This window comes from Prunus persica, chromosome G8, assembly GCF_000346465.2.
Source record: "Prunus persica cultivar Lovell chromosome G8, Prunus_persica_NCBIv2, whole genome shotgun sequence".
In the NCBI taxonomy this organism is placed as follows: Eukaryota; Viridiplantae; Streptophyta; class Magnoliopsida; order Rosales; family Rosaceae; genus Prunus; species Prunus persica.
This window is the reverse complement of record NC_034016.1, coordinates 10,453,413-10,466,418: the sequence shown is the minus strand read 5'-3', so window position 1 is coordinate 10,466,418 and position 13,006 is coordinate 10,453,413. Positions and strand designations below refer to the sequence as shown.

The 13,006-nt window shown below is 36.3% G+C and overlaps 1 protein-coding gene across 1 annotated transcript; it reads right to left on the bottom strand.

Annotated features, from left to right (window-relative positions):
• Positions 5,510-7,777, bottom strand: LOC18766240 (uncharacterized protein C6C3.02c). The gene is made up of 5 exons (XM_007201792.2): positions 7,651-7,777; positions 7,122-7,184; positions 6,936-7,016; positions 6,668-6,846; positions 5,510-5,905 (listed from the first exon to the last, which is right to left on the bottom strand). The coding sequence occupies exons 1-5, from the start codon at positions 7,667-7,669 to the stop codon at positions 5,804-5,806; spliced, it is 444 nt and encodes a 147-aa protein (XP_007201854.1). The 5' UTR covers positions 7,670-7,777; the 3' UTR covers positions 5,510-5,803.

Below are 13,006 nucleotides of genomic sequence, written 5' to 3'. Positions count from 1 at the left end.
CACGAGTTCCTTGGTACTCGAACTCGTGTGGAGCGAGTAATGCGGATAAAGGTGGACTACGGTTCCCTGAATCCTGCGAGTTGCGGCTCGGATCGACCTCGTGTCACTGAGACCTGCGAGTATGTGTCACCCATGGTGATGCAAGGAATTGACGAAAATAAAGGGTACACGTAGGTGGTAGTTTTAAACTATTTTCAAAAGTAATGTTGACCATGAATATGATTGGTTTCTATACATGTATAATTATATACATGCATGGATTTCAGAAATAAAGAGAATAAGTTAGTTTGTATAACTGTTTTTACAGTGGGGTTAGTATGTTCATATGCTCTTTGCTAAACTTTGTTTTGGGTCCACTCACCTTTTTTAATGTTTTGCGCCCCTAGGCAGTAGGCGTGCGCAGTGATCCACCACCGGGCCGTTTTCCATTTTTCGCGCCTTTCCTTTTATGTAGGACTTTTGTTTGTAAAAGAACTGATTCCTTTGTAAATTCTTAGTAGTCACTCTGATGTTTTGCCCTATACTTAGAATTGAACTGTTGGAATGTATATATATGTATGCTGGCAGTTGGTTGTATATATATATATATATACTTGTTTGGCAGGTGTAAATATTTTGGTATTGAGCCAGTTACAAGGGAAACTCTGCCAATTTTTCGGTAGCAGTCAACCTTGTTCTTTTATTGTGCTTTGTATAGGGTCCGGCTAGGACACACACAGGGTCCGGCTCGGATTCCAAAGCGGAATTTGGATCAGGTCCTGTCAAGTCTTATGCCCAATAGTGGCACGCCTACGCAACTCTCAATCAAAACAGAAGGAACAAGCCGACAGGGCCCAGCCCGAGCTCGCTAGTTTTTGTTGAATCTGATTCAACTTTTAATTTTGTTCAGAAGTTGAAAGAATCCTCTTCGCGAGCCAGAAAATCAATCGAGGCATTGGTGTTGATCCAACGACCTCCTCACTCTGCAAAGCAATCAGATCCAAGTCCATCAAGACCATCAAAAGGGGTGTTCGCGAGAAAAAGGACCAACAAGTTGATTGGTCATTATTTCTAGTTGCTTTAAGGTACCTTATTCTGCCGGCCTATGAGTCTTGGTTTTGTTCTGTGGAAGTACTGAACAATTAGTGCCCTATGGAAGGTTGTTTAAGCTACCGGCTGATGCATTCTCTTCTCCTTCAGAATTTTTTTGACTTTTCAGCTATGCATCTATAGCCATGGTCAAGAGTTCTTGTAATTAAGGAAAAAAAAGTAAAAAAATAATTTTCCAAAGTTCTTGGTGTTGACCTCAAAATCTTTTCGGCCAACTACAGGATTATCTCGAATAAAATAATCCACGGGACAAGTGGATTTGGGAAGAAAGCCGTCCTTCTTAGGGCATGTTTACGTATCAGTAATGGAAAAAGTAAGAAATTAGAGAATTTAGGAATCGGAGAACTATTGAATCGGTATGGGAAGAATCATTATCATTAAGCTGTTTACTAAACATATGGAATTAGCAAAGGAATGGGGTTGATTCCTATTGTTATTGTTTACTAATTTTCATGAATCAGAATCCAAATTAATTTGATTACTAAAATGTCCGGCACATTTTCACCACAGCACATATATAATTCTCAAATTGGTTAAGGAGACCAAACTAATCCTGCAGCAAACTAGTAAGGCGGTGCAAACATGAGGAATCAATATGCTGAACAAGATGAACAGCAAGAGCCCAGTTAATGATAATGTTAATAACACATTTGTCCAGAGCCAATTTCAAACGAAAAAATAAACTCCAATAAATATATATCTTTCATCTATGTAACTAGTAAACAATCAAATAATAATAACCTGCATAATATTCATACATTAAATACATGGAACTTCTTGGAAATGAGTTTTTATTTTTTTTAGGGTCGGAGCGTCTTGGAACTTCTTAGCGTGAGTTTTTATTTTTTTTTTTAGGGTTTGGGGTGTTTTGGAATTATAGTAAAGTGGCAATGGTATTTTTGGAAGTTACTAAGAGAAAACATGAATGGAAATCGTATCGACTACTCCCCCTAATTGATTTGATACCTAGTTCTGAGGGAATGTGATTACGGATTTTAAGGTAGGACCCACTTATTTTTTCATTCATGATTGCAAGTAAACGCATGGGAAGTCAGGAATGGAAATCATTCACTGTTCTCCCATACCCATAACTGATACATAAACATACCCTTAATGTTAGTACTTTGCGCGGCGTACCAGCCCCTACAGTCGATGACGCTCATGAAAGCAAAGAGAGGGTTTGTAAGTCCGACCCCTTGTTTTCGCTTTGGGCTTGGATACTTCTATTTTTAGGCCCAAAGCTTGGCTTAATGGGTCCTTGCCACGTCATTTTTCTATGTGGGGTCAAAATGGGAAAAACAACGTGTATAAACACTAGGGAAAACTGGCCATGCATAAATCTTCTTTTCTTTTCTGGTTCCCTAATTATTGCTTATTGATTTGATCCGCTTCAAACATACAGCTTCGGCCCCAAGTCTACTTCATATTTCTTTTTATTAGTAAGTCAACAACGGAATACTAAATGGTCAACTAAATTTTACTTAAGATCCACCTATTGAAGGTTCTCAAAATTGTTTGGTAGACCCTTCGTTTTATTAGTGAACCATGAGACTCTCTTGACAAAATCTTAAGCTAAATTTTGTTTCTACTTTTTTCAACTTCGTACATTAAGAAAGAATGAAACCACTTACACAATTACCGTTTAGGTTTATATATATATATATATATATATATATATAGCATCATCAAGATTAGCTAAATTATAACTAAGCTTCTTTACCTGGAGAGACAGAGAGACAGAGAGACAGAGACACAGATACAGAGAGACAAAAAATTGCTGGGAATGGGAGGAAGCAGTGAGCCGCGCATGCTTCTGTTCCTTTTGTTAAACAGCTTTTAGTATTATTCCTATGTCTGAACAAATCCATGTTTGCTCTAAATAATCAGGTACTGGCTGTTTGTGGTTGTATTGTATGCTTCTATCTTATTCAACCAAGAAAGATTTTATAGCCAGTGGGGTATAACTCAGTCGGTTGAGCTCTTTACCTCAAGCCCTGTGGATAGATATAACTCAGTGTTTGTACCAAAAATTGTATTTTTGCCTAAAATGGTAGATAATGTTCCATGAACATCAAAATGACCAAAATAAGGCTAGACATGCATTGCTGCAGTCAGATGGAGTGGGCCAAAACTTCAACTTCCAGCGCTCAAATCAAGTTTCGCTCTTCATGAAAGTTGTTCGTCTCTATGTCTACTGCAACATATCCAAATTTGTGTTTATTCGGACAAATTTTGAATCCTAAGAGCTGAAAATACCAGATGCATAGCGCCAGCAAAAGGCTCATAGCAGCAATTCGGGCCTAATTCCAGTACTCTAATGAATTTGCTTTCTTCATGAAAGTTGTTCATTAGAATATCTACTGAAACATATCCAAATTTGGGATCATTCAGATAAATGTGGGATCCTCACGACACCAAATATCAGAGACATACCAGCAACAGCGAAAGCTGAAAACAGTGGCAATTCAGGCCTAATTATGGCCCAATTTGGGCCAGCTTCCAGTCCTTAAATGAACATTCATTCTTCATGAAAGTTGTTCATTTGGATGTCTACTACGACATATCCGAACTTGGCATCATTTGCGCAAATATTGAATCTTCAGAGCATTAATCATGATTTCTACTCATGACAGCAGTCTGTGACGACCAGTCAATTACAACAATTCTAAATCAGATTTTCCATTGCTCAAATGGAATTGAGTTCTTCATGAATGTTGTTCCTACTTATGTGGGGAACAACATATCCGAAATTTGCAGCAATTGGATCAATCTAGCATTCCCAGTTTATTATACATCAAGGCATGTTCGGAGGAGAAACTTAGTGGCTGCAAATCAAGTTTCACTTTATCCATGGAGGGACTTCATCACAAGTGAGTTGATTCAAAGAAGAATAAAATGAAGATGTGGTAGATGGAAATAATTTAATATTCCCTGTGAAGAATATTAAAACAAAGCCAAAGTTCAAAACGTGAAAAGTCTACACAATGTTGAAAGAAGAATAAAATAATATGCAAGAGGACTTAAAAGAATGAATAAAAAAAGAAGTAGATATGGTGGTCATTCTTTTTACATTTCTTTTTGTCTTTTAGCCAACTAATTTTGGCTGTCACTCACCAATCAATAGCAAGTGGACTAATACTTTAGATTTCTTTAAGTCTAGTAGTGGTAGCTTCTGTCAAATCACATCAAAGCCTCTTAGCAACTTTTTTGGGTTAACTTATATTTTCAGCGACCCATTCACCAAAACCAATGGCAAGTGGGTACTTCAAATTAACTGCTGGTCCACTCAACGACCTCCATTCTCTATAAATTGAAGGAGAAATCATCAGCAAAAGACACACAACTCAACCAACAAAAACCAGACTCAACGTCTATAAACCCAGCTCAAAAGCTTGAAATAGCCTTTCTTTTTCATTCTCTGAATTTCCCAGTTGATAACTCCTGAGGAATTTTCTTTATCTTGCTCTGCCAACTCTTGGTATGATATTTCCTTGTACAAGATTGAATAGAGAAATCTTCAATCTCCATTTTAATTTTATGTACCAGGTCTGAATAGAGAAATTTTCAGGATGTGTTGTTTATGTACTTCATTATTCTTTCAAGTTGTCTGAATAGATAAATATTCCGATAAACTTCTGTCATTTCCATTGTCGTTTAATTTCAACTTCTGTCAGTTACTATTTTCGCGCTAGATGAATATTGAAGTCCTCTTAATTGAGGCATAGAAAAGAACATTGTATTGGGTCAGTTCCCCGCCCAATCCACAATCGATTGATTAAAGTCAATATCGATGCGCATTTTCCAATCTTACCATTTTCAATCTGTTGGAGTTTTTCAGTGCCAACAATGGCACGCCTTCGCAATCGCAACAAACAAACTCCACGGCCAAACCCCCAAGCGAATAGCCGGCAAGTCCTTTTCGGGTTAAACACTCAGTCAGTTGAGCTCTTTGCCTCAAGTCTTGTGGGTAGAGAGAGCTCAGTCTGTTGAGCTCTTCGCCTCAAGCCCTGTGGATAGAGGTTTGAAAGCACTCATGAACGCTACTAAACAAAAAATCAATGAGGAAGAGTATTTGTGTTCAAAAATGGAGTTCGTATAGAGATACTTTCGGTGCCCAATAATACATTAATTAGGTTGGCAAAGTTACTCTTGTAGTGATGAGCGATAATGTTCCTGTTGCTCAGTTGCCAAAACGAAATCACGAACCGTGTTTTGGTCAATTTTCCAGAGACCAGAAAGGACCCAAACAAAAGAAATATACAGTTCATTTCATGCAAATTTTTAGTACTACCCAAATCTCCAAATCCTAACCCGCCGCTGTAGGATTTAGACCATGAGGGAGATACACAGTTAATCTAAAGGCCAGAAAACTGGAAAGGAGATAAAACTTGGAAGATAGCAAATTTCAGCAGAGTATATCTAGCGCAAAAGACCACAAACGAGAGGGTTTCTATTAAATCATAACCACATTGGCCATCATAACCCCAAAAAATCATTATTTCAGAACAGATTGTAACAGACATGGATACTTCAAACAAGTACCAAGTTCGATAAACTACGTAATGCAGCATGTTCTACCATGCATATAAAAGATTCATATAAATCTTTCCCCACAATACACCACTAATTCACCATCATGACAGGCACAGGGTAGAAGAATAAACTGCGCAAAGTTCAACACTTTCAATTCATCAAATGGAAAAATAGGTAGTGCTTAGGCACTCAACATGCCGGAGGCAGAGTTCTTCTTGCACTCAGACAGCATATCCATGTAGAACTGGCACTTGCTGATATCACTTCCAAAGTGGTTGACACACTACAATGAAACCACGAACAAAAGTTAGATCTGAAACCATCCCCTCATTTCAGTTTAACATTTTCTTAGCCAAATTCATTACAAAAATGTTTTGAAACAATAGGGTTTCATGATAAAATAACACAACAATGAAACCCCTTGTGCAAAAATAATTCATTTTTCCATTAGTTAGAGATGAAAACCCATTGCATGAAAATGAACACCATTACACAATTATCCAAACCTTGACCTCGCCAAAGCCATAAAGGATTAATGTCTTTAAACATGCAAGAAGATTTAGTGTTGTTCTATCTTCTGAAAAAGAATACATTGCTTCTCCTTTTGAAGTATTTCACCATACAACCCAAAAGGACATCCATGCAAAAAGTTAGAGCACTGTTCTTAAAAGTGCTTGAACGGAGGAAAACAGGATATTTGGAATAGAAATTCTATTGGGGATCCTGTGCTTACTTATGCAAAGACATAACAACAAATACAAAATAATTATGGTCACAATTAAAAAATAATTACAGAACATCTTCAAAATGGGTACAAACAATTTCTAGCAGGTCATAAAGTTTGAAAAGTTTGAAAACAATTTCTAACCATATCACGAAAAACATGCTTCATAACAGAACAAGAAAACAAAAATTCAAACGCATACAAGGTGATATTGTCTACTAACCCCTACTCACTCCCCCATAAACAGAACAAAGAAAGATTCAAACACTTTATGTAAATTTTCAGGAAAATATAAGGAAAAGGATGTAGAGTTTTGCATACATCTTGGAAGGCCTTGGAGTGATTACTGCAGGCATCAGAACCACTCATGCTGCTAGAAATGGGTGCTGGAGCAGCAGCAGCAGCCTCAGAGACTACAGTTTCATGTTGAATAGTGCGAGGACCCATCACAGCATCAACGGCCCTGTGTGCCACAGCACTTCCAGTCCCAAAACCAATACCTGCAACAGAAGGGGAAAATCAGACATCCTACACGGAATTGAATGATTGCACATGCACCACTTCAAGCAACCAGATGAATTTCATCTACCTTGAACTATGGTTGATCCAATTCCTGAGAGAATTCCACCACCTCCACCCTGAACTGGAGCCGGAGGAGGAGCTTGTTTGACTGATCACATCAAGAAAATAACATAATTAGAGGTGAGAGGGGAAGTATGACATAAGCTAATAAAAACAAATCTTAATACAATAAAATCCAGATTCAAATAAGCACCTGTCTGAGGAGGGTTGCGTGCTGGTGCATGACGAGGAGCTGGAGCTGGACGGGCAGAACGACCTACAAGTGGTGTTTATAGCACATTAAAACTGTCTCTTTACAAGCAAACAGTTAAGAATAAATCTAGGCTCGATTGCCGATATGGTAACGCACAAGTCTCTAAATTTTCAAAATAAAATTAAAAAATGAGCCGGATAAATGCAACAACAACCCCTTTCCTTTCGTAATAAAGGAAAATCCGTAAAAACAAATTTGTTAAAAAATATATAGACAACCCTAGAACCTCCATTCTCTTGGTAATTAGAAACCCACAGAATCCTAACAACAAGCATACATTTATCGACAAGAAAGAGACCCGATTTTCATGTGCTTCATTTCCGTTCATGAGACTTAGTTTTTCAGCAAAACTAAAACCCTAGAAATCAACAAAAATAAAATGAAAACTGAAATAATATCTCAACGGTGGATTTGATCTACAGCATAAGAAACAGAGACAGATCTGAAGGAAATAATGGAGAGCACAAACCTCCTGATCGGCGAGCCATGGCAGAAAATTAGGGCTTTGAGTCGGCGAAAATTAGAAAGATTTAACAATTAGACGAAGAGTCTGGAAGCTATGTGGGTTTGTATAAGCCCTGAAACGCTAGCTTTATAGGCAAAAGAACGGAAATCCGGTGCGCCTAGAATTGGTAAGCTCGGAAACGTGGCAGCTTTTTATTGGATAGAATTGCAGGTCTTGCTTCGTTATATGACTTTCACACCGCTAACTTGTATTGACCGGTTAGGAGATCCTGGCCGTAGTAGTGAGATAAGGTCAAAAACCAAAAAAGATCGGAATTGTCTTAGGAGGGACTAAAAATTTTAGGGGCATATTGGTAAGTTCATAGCAACCCACGGCATTTTTCTCTCCTTGTTCATGCTATATGCGTGTGCCGCAAGAAGAGCCAGTTTTTTTTATAAAAAAATTAAATAAGAAATCAGAGAAATATGAATTAGACACTGTTAACGTGGTTCCATGTAGGCCAATAAAATGCCCAAACTGGTTTAAGTTTCTGGAATATGGGTCGGTCCGGTCCCAAATCATGGGCAGACTGGGCTTCAGATTTTTTAGTTCATCCCAGCCCAAGTTTGGCCTGACCTCTTTCTCGCCTCCACTCGACTCTCCGGCCAACTATTCAAATAAATTAGCCTCTAGGACTAGGAACAATGGTAGATCCATGAATTTTTCTTCGGATGGTCACATGTAAAAGTTCTTAAATTTATTTTAGACAATACATATCCTTCAAATTAAATGGTATTCTTATCATCTATGATTCATGAAAGAAACAACATTGCAAGCTATAATTGTCCACGAAACTTTTTATATTTTGAAAACGACACTCTGCAAAACCCTAATAACTTTTTTCATGTTATCCCAAATTAGCATAACGTCAACCCTTTTCCTTAGATCTTGCTATTGAAATTATTAAGTCTTTATATAAAATAGACATTAGGCATCTACAAATCTTGCTTTCAAGTGACATTTATACCTGCAAATTCCTTGAGTTGCTTGTAAGCACACACACACAAAAATAGAGTTACCACAAAATAACCACATGAAACAAAAATAAAAATCTAATAGATATTTTAAACAAAAATCAAGATGTTGGCCAACTAGAAGGAAATGCATTCCCCATAATGGACTATATCCAATTTTTCCATGGACAAGTTTTGTGTGTGTTGTGTGGTTTCGGGGTTTTCCTTGAGGATTTGTCCATTATAAGTTAAGTGGAAAAATAATTGTCAATGCTATAAATTTCATAATCAATATCAAAGATTTTAATCCATAACAAATGAAAGAACAAATTTGTAAAATCAACTCGATACATCTTAGTTCGAGTATATTCTCTTAATGTGTTACTCAAATATTTACCAATTTTTTTGGAGTAAAAGTAAAAATTATAAGCTTTAAATTCATATAAAGAAAATTCATTTATAATCGAATGAGATATGAGCATTTAAAGTTATGAACAATTTTAAAAATATCTGATGATATTTTCAAGGTCTTGAGTCATCACCATGAAAATTCAAAAAAAAAAAAAAAATTTGTCTAAAGTATTGTTTTTGCACGTCAGACAATTAGTCTTTTTATTTGTAGCGGATTCCCTACAAAACATCGTATATTCATGTTCATCTAATTAATACTTATGTGTGTGAGTCTTATATTGATGTCAATCTTGTTTATGCTACTAATTTGGTCAGTGATACCCGAAGGGATTCAAAATGCAGCTCTTTTTTCCATCCCCACATAGTAGAAGATTTGGTTTGGTATGATTCTGTCCGTCCATGTTATTCAAGTGGCAATTTTGTGTGTGAAAAAGGTTTAAGGGCTGCAAGACCAAGTATCTACACCACGAGAACATCAATGTAGGTGAGCCTCGTCAATGGGGAGGGCTGGGCTAGTCCTACCCAAATTTAATGGGCTTGTGCCAAGCCAGGATGAGAGAGAAAATAAAGGGGTTGGGTCGGGCTGGGCTTTTTCAAAAAATTCAAAGCCAGACTCAGCCCATGGGTTGAGCCTAAGAAAGCCTATCGAGTCGGGGCAGGCCAAAATGGGCCTACTTTTTTTATCTTCTTTTTTATATATGAGTTTCTTTTATCAATTCTTTTTTTTTTCTTTCTATGTTTTGTTGTGTTTCTATGTTTCCTTTTTTTTTTTTCATAGTTCTTTTCTTGTATTTGTCTATATTTTTACAACTTCCATAGTTTTCTTTGTTCATAACTTCATAGTTTTTTTCCCCATAAATATGAAGATATAATTATACAACCGCCATATTAACAAAATCATGTTTTATCATCTACTTCATTTTTTATAGTTCTTACAATGATAATAGATAATGATTTTCTCCATCTTTCATTTAACTTGGATTATTTAATTATTTATTTATATGTATATAGGCTCGCGGCCCGAGCTTTTATGGTCAGGCCTGGCCAAGCTTTCTTGGGCTCAAATGGCCCAGGCTTATGGGCCGAGTCGGGTTTTAGACACCCAAGCCAAGCTCTGCCCACTCAACAACAAGTTGGGCCAGGCTTTTTCTCGATGGGCCAAGTGGGCCCTCTTCGGCCCATGGGCTCGCAGGCCTAATGATGACCCCTAAATTCAGGTGCCAATGAAAGTGGCCATGAAGGTACCAATGGCACCCAATGAAAGTGCCAATGAAGGTGGCTCAGAGGAGAATCAACCTTTGGATGTATAAAAGGAAAATATAACTAGTTTCTGCTGATGGTTACTCATTTGACTTGTAATTCATTCAGTGCAGAATTTGATATATATCACCGAGGGACTAATTCACTACAAAATTAGAGTTCTCTGCTCTATTTCCTATTGTTTCCTGTTTGGAGAAAGTAAACTTAATGCATATCACAACTTAATTATAATCACATGCATAATCCTTTCATGTCTCTATGCATCTATTTATCAAGCAGCAATTAAGTGAGATGATTGATGCATTTAGTAAAGAGGTTTTGTCTTATGTTGACCGTAGGGTCATCTCTGAGATTTTGAGGGCCCTATGATAAACTTAAATTGTAGCCTCACATAATCTAATACAAAAATACTTATAGCTAAAAGTCATCATCAATAAACATGTAATGACAAAAACATACCTTACTATCCAAAAATCATTCATATTGTATTTGTTATCTTTATTTGAAGAATTAAAACTATTACAAGGGTTTTTCCCTAAAAGAAAAAAAAACATAACTAATATTGCATAATGACTTCTATAAGACTCGAACACATGCCCTTCTAACATATGCGCTACAAAGCCAGCTTCGCCACACACACTTTTGTAATAATATGCAGCACGCAAGTCACATGTATATATTGTGTTAGTATTAGTTTCCGCAATGTAAGAATTTCACTGGCAACAATCATAAGAATAACAAGATACAACCACTGCGCCAAAAATACCAATCGACGTAAAATATCCCCAAAATCGGTCAAGATAGTCTATGTCCACTCAATTACAACAGATTGGAAGGCAGCTCGACCATGAAACTTGAAATTGCTTCCTATGCAATTTTGCACGAAGCATCTTGTGTATAAACGGATAAAATTCATCTCTGAGTATAAAGGAAAGGTAGTTAGAATCCTCTATGTAAAGCAGATTTAGAAAAATGAAAGGTAGGGATGGAAAAAGTCTGATTTGGTCCACTTCACCGCAAAACTTGAAAATCGAATTGTGAGAACCTGTTTATAAAAAAATCATATAAATTATTATTTTAAAGAAATATTCATATTACATATTTTTTTTTTATATGAAGTTTTCTTATTTAATATTTATTGTGAAGACTTACATGTTATTAAATCTTAAGCCTAGTATGAGATTATTCCTTTAGTTGAAAGATGACACCATTTTTGTTTTCCACGTGTAGAGACTTGGAATTGCTTTTAATCAAATCATCATTGCCATGCCATCTTGCATGCTAGTAACAAGTGGTGTTGTGATATCATTGGCCAAAGGGGGATGAGTCACATTATTCCCTTAGTTTTCTGTCTATCTTTTGGTGGTTTAAAATATTATATATATAAATATTATTTGGTTGCATACGTAGCCTATCCTATTAGTATCATCCTTCCTTACTTCAATCATTCATTCCAATTCTTTAAAATAGATTTCTACCATGAAGTAGTGTTTAAGAGAGAGAGAGAGAGAGAGAGAGAGAGAGAGAGAGAGAGAGAGAGAGAGAGAGAGAGAGAGAGAGAGAGGGAAAGAGAGAGAGAAGGAAGAAAAATAAAATAAAATGAAGAACTTGTATGTTTGTCTTGCAATATTTCATACTTATCATGGTGAGGTGGTTATGTAATGTGTTCTAAGAGTTCTTATTTTATGATAAATGTGAAAATCATGGATTTATTCTATTTACAAATCTCTCTCTATTTTCAAGTCAAGCATGTCTAATTTTGTGCAATATTTTACATAATATATATCATTTGGAGTTTTTGTGAAGTACGTATTATTCATGGAACATGAGAACTTTAGTGAGGGGGTATCGGAAGGATAAATGTACTAGATGGGGACATAGGGCAATGAGGTCGATAGGAGTCACGTGCTGGGTACAATTTGTGAAGGATAACCAAGATATGAAGTAATAATGTGATATGATTTGGATTGTGTATTTTTTTATTAAATTTTCTAGAGTGTGTAAAATGACATTGCTTGACTAGCATATTACATAATCTACTCACTAAGCGGTGATTTGCTCATCCATCACCTATTATGTTTTTCAGATCAATTAGTGGGAAGACAAAGATGAAACCAGAGAAGTTTGATTAGTTTAGAGTGATAAAGTTTTATTTATATCTTGTACACTTGTAAGATTATTATTATCATTATTATATAAGGAAAATGCATTTTATCCAATTTTTCAGCCTTTTATTTTATTTCATTCAATTCACACACCTTGATTCGTGAATATTCTTTATTCTCGGATCGGATTGTGACATGAACCAAATAAAGTAATTGGTTTGGTTTGGTTTTAGTCTGGTCTGATCGGCTTTATTTGGTTTACGCTTGAACCAACTTGATTCTTTTTTTGTTGGTCTTTTTCCATCATCAGAGCTTAAGCCTAAAATCCAATTCCCATGTACAATATCCATTAACGAACTCAAAGAGAACAACAAAAGGACAATGGTTGAAGGCGTTGAAAGCATGGATAGAGGTTGTGAGACCATGAGGGAGATGAAAGAGATTGAGACTGTGATGGAGATTAGGGAGATTGAAACCATTAGGGAGATGATGGAATGTTATACAACAAGGGAGATGAGGAAAGCTAAGAGATATGTGGAATCTAGGATCGGTAATAAGTTCATAAAAAAAAAAAGAGTAATATATATATAT